The sequence below is a fragment of the Ambystoma mexicanum genome, chromosome 4q (genome assembly GCF_040938575.1).
Source record: "Ambystoma mexicanum isolate Mex_15411 chromosome 4q, UKY_AmexF1_1, whole genome shotgun sequence".
Classification (NCBI taxonomy): Eukaryota; Metazoa; Chordata; class Amphibia; order Caudata; family Ambystomatidae; genus Ambystoma; species Ambystoma mexicanum.
This window is the reverse complement of record NC_090928.1, coordinates 246,014,605-246,031,217: the sequence shown is the minus strand read 5'-3', so window position 1 is coordinate 246,031,217 and position 16,613 is coordinate 246,014,605. Positions and strand designations below refer to the sequence as shown.

The 16,613-nt window shown below is 44.4% G+C and overlaps 1 protein-coding gene across 2 annotated transcripts in view; it reads left to right on the top strand.

Annotated features, from left to right (window-relative positions):
* DHX57 (DExH-box helicase 57) overlaps positions 1-16,613 on the top strand; it is a 1,970,484-nt gene that overhangs the window by 764,755 nt on the left and 1,189,116 nt on the right. For both annotated transcript variants that reach the window (XM_069607794.1, XM_069607793.1), the window contains exons 7-8: positions 8,293-8,414; positions 11,424-11,619. In XM_069607794.1, coding sequence (XP_069463895.1) covers positions 8,293-8,414; positions 11,424-11,619 — 318 coding nt within the window. The remainder of the gene's footprint in view (positions 1-8,292; positions 8,415-11,423; positions 11,620-16,613) is intronic.

Sequence of the window (16,613 nt, the reverse complement as noted above, 5' to 3'; positions counted from 1 at the left end):
CGATTCAGTCCCCGTGACCAGGCAGACTCTTGCCTGGAAAAGGATGTAAGAGGTTGTATGATTCGAAATAATCTCCTATTTGGGTGGTGTGATGAATCTAGCACTATCTTCACTGATCTTCTGTAGAGAAGCTTCCCTTGCATGGTCAGGGAAAGACAGAAGCAACCTAACTCTAACCCTAAGGGTGGCTATCTGTGGGAGGACCACGTGGGGGAAGACCTACTCCAGATCAATGAGAAAATGCTAGACCGAAATAATCTTTCAACCCTAATTTCTAATGACATCCATGTGCCCTTACAACATGCATATATGGCTTATTGTGATGTAGTTGAAGAATGCTCAGGTTGTTATAGCCAACCACCCTATTTGTCTGCCCCCACCCCATTCCCCCTTTTGTACTGAGCCCAGGAAGAAGAACAGAGTAATGAAGATGACTAGGATCAGTAAGCTAACTCAGTGGTCTAGTCTATGGAGGTGGTTTAACGGCGCCGGGAAGTTTAAAACTGACACCGCTGACAGACATTCGAGAGTGGTGCAAAGGCTGAGTTGTTTGGCGACTTGCTCTGTCACTGTGCAGAACGCGGAATGGAAGGCAAGCCGTAGGAAATGGCACACAGGCTAAACCGAACAGCCTGCAGAGGAACTGGAACGAAGACAAGGCAGCTAACGGGACTCGCGCCAAGGCAGCAAATGAAAGAGAGCCGAGACGGACAGACGCGACAGACAATTGAGGCACCCGGTAAGCCCAGGGAAAATAGACGATTTACCAGGGTGTCTGGTGCCATGTCATAAAAATGCGTAGTGAAGCCAGTGAAGAAATTGACACATGCATGAACAATACCACAAACGGGTCTGTGACGCCATGTCGCAATGGAGACATCAATTTGAATGTGAATACGTTTGGAAAAGGGGAACAGATGTTGTGTTTGAAACGAAGAGTGAATATTGAAACAAACTTTGCTAAACAAGGGTCAGTAGCACAGTATTGGACAAATATTTAATGGATAAGACGAAAAGTGACTTACGAACAGAAAAGCCCTGGCAGGTTAGTGAACCAGGCAAGCAGTGAGTCTGAGACTCACACCCTTGAACAAGAGATAAAGAAACCCACTAATGTGACATCCTGGCGGGAGAGTAAACCAGGAGTAAGAAGAGAAAAGAACGGAACATTGTGAATTAGTGATGGAACATCCTGGCAGGAAAGTAAACCAGGAGTGGAGAGCAGAGTGAGTGTGAAATTGTGAACTTGCAAAGAAACAAATATAAAAGGGAAGAATCATACCCCTTCATTGAGGATTGTTGATAAAGTGGCAAATCCCTTGACAGGAGGGGATACCAGCGTTATAAGGAAAAATGACAATGGAAAAGGAAAGTGTCATGCTCTTTTAAATTAACGGAAAGAGTAAAGGATGAGAACCTGAACATTGGAGAAACGTATGTGTATAAAGAAAACTCAAGATTCATGCCCCTTTGAAATTGTCAATGCTGCTAGTAAAGTATTTGAATAAAAGGAACTTGAGAGAAAGAGGAATTTTCCTAAAACGCATGAATGCCAAAAAAAGGGGAGATGTTCAAGGGAGAAGTTTTCAACATTGAACTTGAAATCAAATCGAACTTAGGGGGGAGCCCCACTTTGGTGAACAATGGAACTTTTGTTGATTGTTATCCGGAGGCACCGGACAGTTGTTGAAGGACTCGAAGAAAGGAACTTTTCAATTTTGCACCTTTAATCTTTATAATTTGTGAACTTTAAAGAAAAAGTTATAGTGAATATTTGAACATCAGAAGGAAAGATACCATTCTGTGAATGTGCTCAGTCGAAGGTCTCTGTGCGGTATCCTGACAAGAGAAACAAAAGTAGAAGATTAATGTGAAGTGTAAATTGTGTGAAGTGAATCGAAGTGGTCCTGTGATGGTTTAAGCAAAACCCATTGCACATTTGAAAGTCTTTGATTCTGGTATCAAAAGGAATCTGAGCCCAGACGAGGGGGATCCGTGGTCTGAGCTTGAACGAGGGAGACCAAGTTGTGAAAATTGTGGAAAAGAAGATCTGAGGCCAGACGAGGGGGATCGATGGTCCGAGCCCAAATGAGGGAGACGAAATTGTGAACCTTGTAGAAAAGGGGTCCGAGTCCGAAGGAGGGAATCAGTCTTGAACTTGTGAAAGTGAAAACCCCGACAAAGGAAAGGAACTTTTGTGTCTTTTGTTACATCGGGGCCTCTACAATAAGAAACTGTTATTGTGAGAGAGACTTTGGCGGAAGGCCCTGATGCCTATGTTGAACTGTTACCTCGTGGCTAAGCCATAGTGTATGTGCGAAGCCCGCACGTGCCGGCTTGCCCCGTGCTGAAAACGTTAGGCAGGGAAGCCAAATGCTCAACTATCCCGACATATCATTTCTCGAACAATTTCCTTTTGAATACATTGTTATCCCATACCATTTTGTATTTAGAATTAAGGATTGGCAATATGTTTATTAGTATAGGCCCTTTTATTTTGACAGACTCCACTAGGACTGTTATTATTATTTGATGGTCGTAGTCTGCTACCATCTTTAGATTTAGGTTTAGATAGGCGTTCTACCCAACCCATTGAAGTTCAATAAACCCCCTTGAACTGTGATCACTTGTCTGTCTTCGCTGTTCGATACCATGCCTTTCTTACACAAGGCTGTCAGAGAATAGGAAGTTCCGGTCATGTGGAGCAAGTAGAATGTCTTGGGAAGGGTGTAGGCCCACTTCTTGGACCAGCCCACTTACCATAACACACCCCACACTCTCGCTCCCAGTTTCACAGTTTGTGCTACAGCCATGAACCCATGCCAGAGAGATAACAAGTCAAGCATAGAAACTTAGCATGTATTTAATAATCAGCAAACTAAATAAACAGACAACAATTCACAGATATTTAGAACACAGCCTCATCTGACGTTCCTTTTAGCCAATGTTTAGGATCCCGCTCAGCTTAACACCTGGCTTCTCATCTCAGGATGGCACCCCTCTGGTCAGACACTGCAATCCCTGCACCCTCCTGCTCCGGTCAGCCCTCAAGTGAGAACGTGGCAAGCAAGGAATGCTGCTTAGGGGCAGATGAAAGCCCATGCACCTGCACACCCTCGTTAAAAGCCCATGGGAGAGTCCCTGCCGATAAATGTGGGTATGCATTTTTATTGAGCTGGTCTGTCAAGCAGCGTGACACAATTTGCTAGAACCTTCGTAGTAATCCCAAAGTTTTTGATGAAAAAAATCAATTTCTGCTCTGCGCTCTTCCCCCGGCCTGCATCTATAGCTGGGAAGCCTTCCTTAGGAATGTGGTTCTTATCTGCACCTGCACCATCCAAGGTCGCGCCTTTTTCGTGCAACCCATTGTCTGTGTACTGTGATGCTTCTTGCGAAAGTAGGAGCTGAATACTGAAATACCAGGCTTTCAGTTAACCCTCTGTAAGCAACTTCTGGAGGGCTCACGTTTAATATAGCTCACTATGCTTGATATCTGGGCACTGCTAAAACATTACCAAGCCATGTATAAAGCTCTGATTATCAGCATTTAGTACACTCTTCAAATAAGCCATTAGTATTATCTATTAATACAGCAAGGTATAGGCCTAATATGTAATATAGTTAGCTCAGTGGGTCAATGCACCTACGCCAATGCATCTACGCTTTACTCTACATAGGGTGAAGGAGTGAAAGCAAGAGGTGGCCCAGGGAAGAGGAGTATAGTGCAGTTGAGGAAGTTTCGAGATGTGAGGGCAAACGTGGTAGCAACTGATGGGGCCAGCCAAGTACGGGTGGCATGGGACTGGCCCTTGCATCACAAGTAGAAGGATTTAAAGGAGGGAGCGATTTGACATGGACTGGCATCCCGCATTGAGGTGGTGTGCAGATGTGGGTGAGGTTTGGGGGGAGGTTGAAGAGCATGCAAGTAGCAAAATTAAGTATATTATCTAGTGGGTTAAAGGGGTGTAACGTGGGTCCCATGCTGAGCCTGGAGCAGTAGTCGGCCTGCTGTGAGGACAAGCGAGTTGGTGTGTTTAGTGGAGGGAAAGATGGAAAAGGGACATGTTTTCCAGATGTTGAGGAGATGAGACCTTGCAGGCGTAGGAGCAATGGTAATTGTTGAAGATTCATTTCACTGTCAAAAATTACCTCATTGTTATGAACCGTGGACAATGGACTGAGAGTGTCAGACAAAAGGAAAAGGGAGAAGAAGCGATCATTAGAAACCCAGAGGTAGATCACCTAAATTTTTGAAGAATTAAGCATCAATCTAGCAGCATATGATGGTTAGGCCGCCAGTGATGTGGTAAAGGAGGGGAAGGAGAAAGATTTGTGTATCATCAGCAAACCAAGGAGTTTGTCCCTTCTCTTCAACCGGGAGCCACCCCCTTTGGGAATAGGGTGTGCGCCTGCTACGCAACAGACTCCCTAGGAGAGGGTCTAGTGGGATCTCACTGGGAGTGACCCCCCCCTCCCCCTTTAGGGGACAAAGACACACCAACCCATACAGCTATAACATCCTACTTGCATTTATTCAAAGTCCCACACATTCATGGATTACATAGGAATTGAACAGTGTTAAAACTTAGAGGGCCCTTTAATGACTTGTAGCTTGGTCTCTGACCCAATGCTATTTTCTCGTTTTCCTGTAGAATGGAACCAATGGTCTGCCCTCTCTCCGGTTCCATGGCGGACTATCAGGAAGCCGACACACAGCCAAAGAGGGAGCAAACCCACCTTAGGGCGAGAAACCTGTGTGAATAGCTGATGGGAGGGGCGCCTCCCTTCAGCGAGGAACCTGGAGGCAGGACCACGCTCTGAATATGGTGGGGGGAGTAGAGAATCCCAAGACAACGGAACGCTGCTGATCCCATGTGGGCAGAGAGCCCGAGAGACAAAGAGCCACCACACGGATGGCGCATCAGAGTCCCTCCGCACAACGGCGTCCAGTTATTCCGATGCCCATGTCTTGCCAAGAAGAGGCAGGAAGGACCGACGTACAAGACCCAACCATGAGGGCGACACAGCCGCGGTCCAGAGACGCAGAGGAAGCGGTCTCCCCAGTCAAACCACACCACAGGAGAGTAGGTATGCGACCAAGAAGCGGGAGAAGGGCAGTTAGGGGTTTGAGACACCCTGGAGAGCCATACCCTGGAAATCCCTGACATAGGGTGGGGGCGGGGACTGTGCCTGAAAACCAGTAGGTTTGGAGGGCCAAGTATCCCAAGAGGGGTGAAACTAGAGAGTCCTGAACGAAGCAGTAACGCAGACCAAAGAAGCATAGTGCCTAGAGAGCTGATCAACCCAAAAGGGGTGGAACCAGAAATTACCCTAGAGTGAGGTGAACCGCACAAAAGAGCCAGCGGGCCTGGAGGGCCGAATATCCCAAAAGAGGTTGAACCAGAATTGACCCTACAAAGAGGTAAATTGCATCAAATAATCCTCAGGACTGGAGGGCCGAAGAGCACAAAAATGACAAAACTAGAGGCTACCGAACGAAGGGGTGAAACACATCTGAGAATCTGAAAGGCTAGGAGGCTGGCTAACCCACAAGGTTTAAACAGATGATCCTACAAAGCAGTGAACTGCACAACAGAGTCTTAAGGCCTTGAATGCCACGAGTCCGACAGGGGGCTGGAATGGAGAATATCGTACAAAGTGGTGAATCAAAGCCCAGAACGATGAGGCCTGGCAACCTACACCAAGCCACGGGGGTAATTTGGGAAGCTGGTGGCAAAACAACCTGGAGACAGTCCAGGCAAAGAAAGCATAGCCCCAGCCAGAGGCGAAGGCATGGCCCCAGCCAGAGGCGTAGACAGGGTCTGGTCTGTGCGGGCAAGGTCCCACCCACCAAATCTGTAAATGCCCACTCAGCAGTGATGTGTGAGCATTTACAGATGTTTATTGTAACTGAGGTGGGCCCAACTACATTAGCTTCAGGCCCCACTTGTTAGACAATCCGGTCTACACCTCTAGCGCCAGCATACGAGGGGGAACAAGGTTTTGCGTGGCTCGGTTCACAAAGACCCTATGTGTGCAAAACTGCCATTTAAGGCCTGTCACGTGGTTACCCTGAACAAAGGAAGCTCCTAAAACAAAAAGGATGAGAGTAGGACTTGTATGAGTAGTTTGTTTATATATGTGATACCAACCGCGGGTGCAGGTTGGCTACACTCTGGAAAAATCTCGAACAATAATGTAAATCAATTATACAAAATCAATGATGCACAGAGAAAGCTGACCAAAGTGAATTGAATCAATTAACAAATCATGGCGAGACATAGGATAAGCCTAATTTAATAGTCACACGACACGGCCAGCCGACCCGAGTTTCGAGAAACTGCTCTTCCTCAGTGTTGTGCTTAACATTTGTGTTATCAACAATAATAAATGAAAACGAAGAATAAATAATACATAAATAAAATACAATGCAAGACATAAGTGGAAAACCAGTCACATCATTTTCAAACATAAGCAATTGATAGCAAGGACCAAACATAATAAAACCAGGGAGAAAGAAAACAAGAAGAGAAACAGCACATTCTACAGTTAGTCATGTTTTTACATGTATAAACATTATATGCATTATTTACATGGGATTAGATGTTCAAAGTATATCCCAGTACCGTGGTATGTTCTGCCTTTAACAAATCCAGACCACGTGAAAGCTAATGGATATAATTAATTATTGGACTCTGGGGCGTGGTGCTTCCCATGCAGCTAGGCGGGTGCCCGTGGATTGGGCCTTTGGTTACATAATGGGTGGCCACGTTTCGGCATTGTGAGTGCATGCCAGTACATGCCGAATGTTAATTTGTTAATTGTGGCTTATAGTGAGAGGTGCATAGCATGCAAGGAGTATGATAGCTCAATGGGGTTGGAAGGGATGGTGAATAGGCAAACCCCATACCTGATAAAGAATTGGATAAGAAGCTAGTATGCAAAGAAAAATAATGCAAAGTTAACATTCCCAAATGATCCACCCTCATTAACTATTCAAGTAATGCGCATCCCTTGACCCATGTCCTGCATCGAAGTGCGACTTGTTACTTCATGATAATCCACCACTATATGCACATTAATGCACAGCTTGCATGGTTTATTTCTCCTGCAGGTTATCCACTGTAATAGCCAGCTGCTTCCTGTATGCCGAACAGCCAATGTATTTGTTTTCACAAATCCAATCTCTTCCCGTTTACCTATATAGTGTCACCTCGTAGGGTAGCAAATATTTGGGAATATTAACTTTGCATTATCTTTCTTTACATATAGGCTCCGTGTCCAATACCACTGGTATGAGTAGTTTGTTTATATATGTGAGACCAACCGCGGGTGTAGGTATCAAAACAAAGAAAGAATAATACCACTTTGCAACTCCAGTTGTTATATTTTTGTGAGGCACCAGGTGTGGCATTGTGTTCGCGCAAACCTTTGTCTACTTGTGTGTTAGGGAGACACACCCTCTTTCACTGCCCCCAGCGCGACTTGTCAGGTCGCCATCTGCTCCCCCACTTGCAGCGCAGTAGATTGGGACACTCCCCACCATTTCCGCTTATACCACTGCCACCAGCCTACTTTATCTCCAAAGGGGTCAAAAATGGTTGCAGTGGTAGAGGGTTAACGTACAAGTCCCTCAGGCCAACAGAAAAAACAGGCCAGTGATCCAAAAAAGAAAAGTGAAAAAGTAAAATGCTAAGGGTATACAAGAAAGTACCAATGGAGTTCCCAAAACTAAATTCTCACTTAACGGAGGCAAAGGAGGCCAGGCAGGATGCACTAATCGTGTGCCAAACAAAGTTCTCAGCAGAGAGACAGGAAGGAATGGAGAGTGGTGGGGAGGGGGAAGCATGGACTTTAGGGTACTGGACATTTTATGGGGTTTCAGCATGAGGGAAGGCGAGATGAATTGGTAATTTATGGAAAAAGTCCTATTATGGAGGAATTTGGCACTCCAGAGTTATAAAGAAGTGCTGTAGCTGGGAGCTCAGGGATTGATCAAAATGGATGGTTTAGTTCACTTTATATAAAAGAAGTATTTGGAATTTCTTGTCCGTTTATCTTTTTCCCGGACTCCTTTTCTTTTTCTCCCAATGACCCCCCCCCACAGCCCCCCCACCCATACCCTTGTTAAAAAGACATGTTTGGAGGCGGTTCCCGAGGGTACAGCTACTGTGATGCATACAGCTTTCATGTTCATTGTATACCATTATTTTAACGCAAGAAAGTAATGCGATACTGTTGGTTATAATGCTTTTTGCAACAGCGGTTGTTTTGCTAATTTGCTCATTTCAGTCTTCTCGTAGTTACCAGTCGATGTGGGAAGAGAGGCGGAATCTCCCTGCGTGGCAAAAAAGAGAAACCATTCTTGATTTGTTGAAGATGCACCAAGTCCTCGTTGTGAGTGGCATGACAGGGTAAGAGGCTTTCACAAAATTACAAGAGTCCAGACACATGTGGAAAAGCTGAAGAAGCCACTTTACATGATGGTGTACTGTAAAATGTAACGTTTGCAAAATTGGAAACATTCACCATTATCTGAGTGGAGACCCAAACATGACAAAATGATTACAAGATTAATATGTCAACAAGAAAGGATGTACCTTTTAAGAAATGTACATTGGGTCTTTATATCGCGCTTCATGGCGGAGTCCAGCCTTTAAATGTGGGACTGGTTTTCAAACATGTGTTGCTCAGTGTTGTTTTACGTCCAAGTCCAGCACATTGCCCCTGAGCTATCGTAGAAAAATGTCTCCTGAGTAAAGCTTTTTTGGTAATTTGGAACTGCGAATGCTGCATTTGGCATTTTGACTCAAGAAGCACGAGATTTCCCAGACCTGGCTGTTATGGGGAATGGGATTTCAGTAAATGGTATATGCTCAATGCTCTTAGCCACAAGAGGTTGTTGCTGTTCTGGGAGCCTTTATAGGGGTGCATGGGAAAACTGTTTTGGGTACGTAATAAACTAAAAGCCACCATGTAGACGAGTGGTAAGAAGTTGGCACTTGGGATGGACAGAAGGCTAGATGAGTGTGTTTTTAAAATAAAAAGTATAGAATAAGATAGAGAAAACTCACGTTAGAATTCCTTTAGTTGGTCTCATGTACTGTTAGACATCAACTTCTGATCAGCGTTTTGATACTTCTAATGTGTGCGCATTATATGCCTTTTTTGGTACATGTATAGTGGTTGTCACAGATTGGACATTTAGGACCAAGACGTACTTACTGTGAAGGCATCTTGGAGTTAGACACAGACAACAGATTCTGAATGAACAATAAAAGTGTTTTAACTTAAAAGTCAGGATGGAAAAACGCCTATCTTTCCCTATCATATGGTGGTATTTCCCTACCAAACCAAACCTAAGGAAAGTCAAAGTCGAAAAGTTCAAGTTAGAAATCTGTCTGTGTCCAAAACCTATACTTGCACTCACAACTAATTTATACAATGTGTACGGATGTCAGCAACCAACAAAACAGTGTTTAACACAAAGTTCTGAGCTCTGTCCCGCTCACAGCTTTCTTTCAGCTCCCTTACCCAAGTATGAAGCAGTTCAAATAAATGTCTTGGGATTGCCTTGAGTTCAGATATAAAGTTAACCAATACTCTGGGTTCCCTTCCCTGTTTTCCAAAACACAGTTCCAATCACAAAAGCACATTAAACCTCAGGGTTCCCTTCTCCAAGATTTGCTTCCAATATAAAAATATATTTTCCAGCTTTCTTAAAGGTCCACGCCACACTTGCGCCCTCTGGATATGATAGGTCTTGGTAGAGCAATATAATTTGGCAGAATGTTGTAGTTCGAAAATTCATTAGAGCTTGTCTCCAAAGTACCATTCACTCTGGAGCCCAAAGTATTATATATTCACTTGTATAAAAATCCCTTGCAATTATTAAACTTCTGTTTAAATTTCACTTGTAAGTTCAAATCGAAATTGTGCTTGTAAAGTTTACTTTGAAGTCGCATTCACAAAAGGTACGTTGGTACGGTATTCATTTATGTCTGAATTTCATAGGTGTCCAAGATCTTCATACAGTTCACACTGGTGTTATGTTTCACTGTATAGTACTTTGAATAACGTACCCAGCACTCGGAGATGTTCGTAGTAATTGGCAAAGTTTTCATTTATTTCACCTTGGTGTTCTAATTCTCTGTATGGTGCTTTTATAATATGCCCAGCACTCAAAGACCTTTGTTACAATTGAAGACGGTGTCATTCATTTAGTTTCCTTATTAGAAGTTTGTGAAATGTACCGTTTGTAACATGCCCAGCACGCAGAGGCTTTCGATAACGTGTCTTCTCGTGCACGCGACCAATCTGATAACACGTATACTTATTTGTTCAAAGGTTAAAAAGGATTTCATTTGCAGACCTTTGACAGCATGACTTCTGCACGTGACCACTCCGATGCATAGTAATTCTCTGCGGTACTTCAACCACTCGCACACCTAGTTTTCTTTTGCATAGGAACTCACTGTTTGCTTATTTCAGAGTTTCCCCCGACAGACTTCTTGGCCTTTGGTCCTCAGTTTCAGGACTCCTTCTTCTGCCCCACAGGCACTCCTGGATCGTCTTGTGATTCCAGGAGAACAAGCACTGCAAACGACACGAAAAGGGGCAGCCTCCAGGCATGGCTCCCTTTTGATTGTTCGCTCTGTCCCACGGAGCCCCAGCACCTGGGCTGTATTCCCATGAACCGTTAACGTGCTGGATGCACACAGCTACCTGCTGCTTTCTCTGGCTTCTCCTGGTTCACCCTCTTCTGCTCCACCCCCTCCTCAAACTAGATTGGGCCTGCTATACACCTGCAGCCCCATAACAGGCTGCAGGTGCTGTTGTACAATTAGCCCTGCCTCACCATCATTAAGGGGACATGCCTGACCTCTACTACTCTCAGCAGGACTCTTCCTGGTCCCAGTACCAGAGTGGTAAAAGCACCTAGTCCTCATTGCTCCCAATTGCCTCTTCTTCATGCCAGTACTTATAACAGTCATACATGAGGAAGTCAGGGAGGTTGAGTCAAAATACCCCATTTGGGTCCGAGTATAGGTTTCCTGGTGCCTTCATTGGGTATTCGCCAGGTTTTCTCCCTACCAGGTCCCTATTTCTGCTATATTGTTCTCTAACTAGCTTGGCTGGGTACCCAGCTCCCTAAGATGCCCAGCTTGTGGCCACCAGGCAAAGTTCCAGGCTGGAAACCTTGTCACATGGTTCTTGTCTAACCCAAAGTGAAATGACTAAACCCTGCATCCGTATTTTGGCATATTAGGAACGTACAAGTTAAGCCACACATACCAACAATAACCAACTCCACAGTGTCGCCAGCACAAACCCATATTTCTAAGCAATTGCCCCTCTTTTCTTCCCAACCTATGTTTGAATTTGCAAAACTATATGCTAACCTGTTCTATTTTCGTACATAGGTGTGGCAAAACAACGCAGATCCCGCAATTTATTTTGGATGCTTCACTACAAGGTCCTCCAGATCATGTGGCCAACATCATCTGTACTCAGCCTCGCAGGATCTCTGCCATTACCGTAGCCGAGCGTGTAGCCAAGGAGAGAGCAGAGCGGGTCGGACTTACTGTGGGCTACCAGATCCGACTGGAAAGTGTGAAGGTTTGTGTTTACCTTTTGTTTAACAAATGTTCCAGGATGTGGCGCCACTTCTCTCATTTGAGTGTGAGATTATGCTGTATTGTTCTAAATTTCAATGCTAATGTTAATGTTAAAGGACATTTGTACCGCGCACTATCACCACCGGAGTGGTCCCCTGGCGCTCTGGCGGCTCTGAAAGAGGAAGGGGGGGGGGTTAGTGGGAGGAAGCTGGAAAAGTGTAAGAGAGCAGTGATGTGCTGTTGGCAGCCTCAGCCCGGTGGGTCCGTTGGCTTGGCCTGGGGTGTTTTGGCGGCCGGTAGTCGTGTACTGTTGTGCGAGTCTGTGTGTTTTTGTTTTGTTGTTGCAATGTAGTGAAGCTTGTGCGGTTTGATGTGCTGTAGCTTTGTGGTTGTGTTTGATTTGGAGTTTGAGAGGTGTTTGCAGAGGGGGAAATTGTTAGTGCAATTGATTAGTTGGCATCTCTATCCTGAATTGGGGCGCTGGGCTTCTGTAAACTCCCCAGATGGTGTTCGGGAGCACCCCTGCCCCTCTCTCCTGATCTGGGTCCGTCCGGCCGTCAAGGTCCCTTTCAGATCTGGCCCCCTCCTCCCCAATTCACTCATACGGCCAATGCACTTGCCAGTATCCACAGCTCAGCTAGTGTGGTGCTTGCCAATATCCCGACAATTCCACAACACTGTGGTACCTGGTGGCAACTAAGGGGCGAGTGCGGGTGTTGGGTGGGATTAGTGTCGGGTTGTTGGCTCCGTCTCCATGGGTGTCACCTGTGTTCCACTCTACCCGGCATCACTCGTCCAGGTGCTGTGGGAGCTTCCCAGTCGGGTCTGGGAGTTGTCTGTGTCCACTCCAGTTTAGTCATCCCTTTTCCTTTCTGTTTCTGTTTTCAGTTTGAGTCTGTGGTGTTGAAGAGCCAGGTTTTTAGTAATTTCCGAAATTTTAGGTGACCTTTGGTGTTTTCTATTTCTTTTGGCATGATGTTCCAGGTTTTTGCGGCTAAGTGGTAGAAGGAGGTGCCTACAAGTTTTTTCTTGAGGTATGGTTTTGGTTCCAGGCGGATTTTGTTGCTTGACCTGAGGAGTCTTGTTGGCTTGCAGATTTTCTTTTGTAGGAATTCTGCTCCTTGTCCACTGATTGCCCTGTGCATTATGCACATTGTTTTGAAGGTGATGCAATGTTCTACTGGGAGCCAGTGTAGTGTTTTTAGGGCAGGAGTGATGTGTTCTCTTCTTGATAGTTTGACGAGTAGTCTGGCTGCTGTATTTTGGATCCGTTGTAGTTTCTTCAGGAGGTATCTGGTATTCCGAGGTAGAGGCTGTTTACATAGGCGATTCTTGACATGATGAGGGCGACGCTAGTGAGTGTTTTCTGCGTGAAGGATTCAAATCAGAGTCTGAATTAGGCCATAACCTGAAGCACTTACACTCCATTCCAAATGAGGTATTTCCCAACTCCTCTACATGTCTCTTATGGGTACAACATATTCTTGTTGTCTGCAATACAATTTTATCATGAAATGTATGTATGTGTGTGTGTATGTATATATATATATATATATATATATATATATATATATTAATCTATCCATTTACATCATCCAACCATGCCACATCTTTTATTTAATGGTACATCTAATTGCCTTTCTATACATTCCCTGGTTGTTCTAGCTGCAGAACAATGTATTGAATGGTCTTTGCATAAAAGAAGAGATTTTCAAAAAGGGTAACCCAAAGCCCATAAATGACGCAAGCGCTGTTTCTCCCTGCCCCCCAAGTCTCTCTCAGCCCAACAGTCCTTCAAACCCTGGCATTTTCATCTGCTTGGTTCTGGTAATTGTTTGTGTGTCACACTGTTTTCCTGGTTTTTCTTCTTTTTTGTGCGCCATTGATGGCTTTATTCAAGCTCACTATTAAGCCAATAACAACCAGCTGTAATCAAGGTTTTTTCATTCTGTGGTTGTTCTCTGTAGCTGACCCCTGTTATCAGGCTTCAGTGTTTGAGGCCTATGCAACACTGGTCTCTGTGGGTGACGGGTCTCCCTTTTTTCAACTGCATAGGATGATCCTCATTGGACTTCTGCTTTTGGGTTTATAGCTCTGCGACATATCAATTTCCTTGTTGCACGGACTCATTTTGTTTCTATTCTTGCCTGCCCTTTTTCAGGAGACATATTTCTTTATTTTATTTTATTTCAGTTTTTCATATGGTACAGACATGCCACGGGGGGCTGCATCGGGCGATTCATCATTATTTATTTACTGTGGTGAGTTTATATGAACTTTTCACAAATCTTTACATATCATTATTTCATAGAAAATAACATTAAGATCGTAAACATTTATACACAATAATATCCATGAAATGTTCAATCTAAAAGTACATTAATCGTTCTAATTCTCTTTTTTAATAAAATCACATGGCTTATGTCATTTCATACTTTCAATTGTTTTTTAACATGTAACCAGATACGATATAGAGCAATATGTAACAATGTATTCCCCTAATTTAGATTATGTACAAAAATCTCTAGTCTCTGACAAAATACTCTTAAATTGCACATATATACTGAACCTAGCATTGTGGATTCAGTCACTACATGTTTAGCGGTTTCGAAGATTCAGCAAATTCTTCGCTCAGGAGTATCTTTAACTGAGGACCACACATTGTTAGTACTGGTAGCTGGTTTATACGCAGCAGTAAAATTAATGTATGTACTGCCGGGTTAGGGCTTTGAATGAGGTAGGGTTGTATTCTCCTGTACTTGTGTATTACAGAAGAGACGTAGTTGTAATTTTTTAACTTAGATAGCTGAACATAGTTAGAATTACGATCCCATACATCGATTTTCTTACTGAAGGCATTTTTTGCGCATGTAGAGATGTTCCCCACAGTCAAACTCTAGATCACAATTTATGAGTTCCAACAATTCCTTGTTCAGATCTTCAAAATTAAGTTTCTTGTTCGTGAACTCTGAGTCAAAGTTTGCTCCTGTTCTAGAAAGGAGTGGGCATTTTGACTTAATCTATAGCTCCCCCTGCTTTTTTAATACTTGCTCACGCAAAGAAATTAATCCCAACTCCAATCTAAGAAATTCCATTGGAGTAGATGGGGAAAGATTTAATACTTTCCGCAAAAAATGCCCTTCCAATCTATTCAACCTGTTGGTATCTCCCAATGTCAAAGCATCCAATCCATATAGAACTGCTGGGAAGAATGCTGCATTGGCTATAGCCGTCTGTCTGTCTTGCAAAGTAATGAAATAGTGCGCCAAGCTGGCTTGCCCTTCTGATTTTCGCAGTAATTATCTCTATGTATCTCTCCAGGACTGAAATCTCTACACTGGCTCCCAGTGGCTGCGAGGATAAAGTTCAAAACCCTCTGCATTGTCCACAAGGCCTTCTGGGGCCTGGGTCCTAAATACCTTCAACTCTCTCTTCCCAAATATCTTCCTTCCCGAGCCCTTCGCTCATCCGCCTCCAATTCCCTCAGGGTTAGCCGCTTCTCGAAGCAACGAGCTGGGGGTAGATCTCTCTCCGCGGCAGGGGCCTCCCTCTGGAACAGCCTTCCTGCCTCCCTGAAACTTGAGGAGAACCATCTCCGGTTCCGGAAGCACCTCAAAACCTTCCTCTTTGCTTCTGCTTTCTCTCTCCCTCTCCCCTGCTGAACAGCTAATTTAATTCCTCACTGAAACTGCACTGATCCTGCAACTGGACCACTCTAAACGGCCTCGGCCCTGGGCCCTGCCACTCTCCACTTGCACTGATGCCCTGGAACCCCTTTGCACTGCGGGACTGTCTCTGTATCCCTACAGCCCCCCCCCCCTCCCCCAGCACTTGTTCTGCACTTACCTCACACTTGCCACCAGCTGGCCCTATTTATTTATTTATTACGTTACGCCACTTACCTTGTACTGCACTTCCCCCCCTCCCCTTCCCCTTGCACTTTTCCCCCTCCCCCACCCCTGCACTTGCGCGATCTGAATGACACCTGGCCTAGTAAGATCGTTGTCTGTCTCCCCTTGTCCCCCCTCCCTGCCTCGTCGCGCCTTGAAACACATGTGTATAGGCGCGTTACAAATACCATATCATATCATATCATATGTAATCTACCTGTGAGTTTACTTCTAACCCTATATAGGGATAGCTATTACATATTCAATAATACCGACAGGCGAAGTCAGCACAGGCCTATTACTATTTTTACTCGTAACCAGCATAGACTTGCTCTTGTCAAGATTTACCATCAGATCATTTCCGTCTGCATATGGCCATAGTTAATTTAAAGTTTTCTGCATTCCCATAAACATATGGTCAAACAAGACCAGGTCATCTGCATATAATAGACTAACAATGTGTTAATCTACGATTTTAGGGGGACAATTTGCCATGGTGCGCAGTCTAGCAGGAAGGTCAGCTAAATATAAACTGAACAACAGGGGAGCCAACACACAACCTTGCTTGATTCCCCTGTTGATGGTATAGAAGCAGAATGGAAACCTTCACTACTCGGCCGAACCTGGGCCTTGGTATCGTGATGTCAAAGTTTAATTATATGCAGCAAATTTGCAAACCAGCCCATATTCTTAGTTTATGCCAGAAAAGGCCTTAACTGACTTGGTCGAAAGCTGCCCAAGAATCTTCATAGCTTATGTACAAGACCAGGCTCCATTTTGGTCTGACCCTATTAAATAACCTGTCCAGCAGTCTTATATTATGCAATTTAGAGGAACCAGATCAAAATCCGGTCTGAAAGGTATCTGTGATTAGTGTTCTCTTGTCACAATTTTTGCAGTTCTTTTAATACAAATGATGCAAATATCTTCCATGTTACATCTAGATTGCCGCCATGAATCGTGGATAATGCAATTTCTGCAAATGTTGTCATAGAGAACTTCAAGTATCGCAGACCACCCCTCTTGATCTTTCTTAAGCACCACGCTGGCCAGCCCATTAGGACCTGCCGCTTTAGAGCTTTTTAATTTTATTATTGCATCTGTG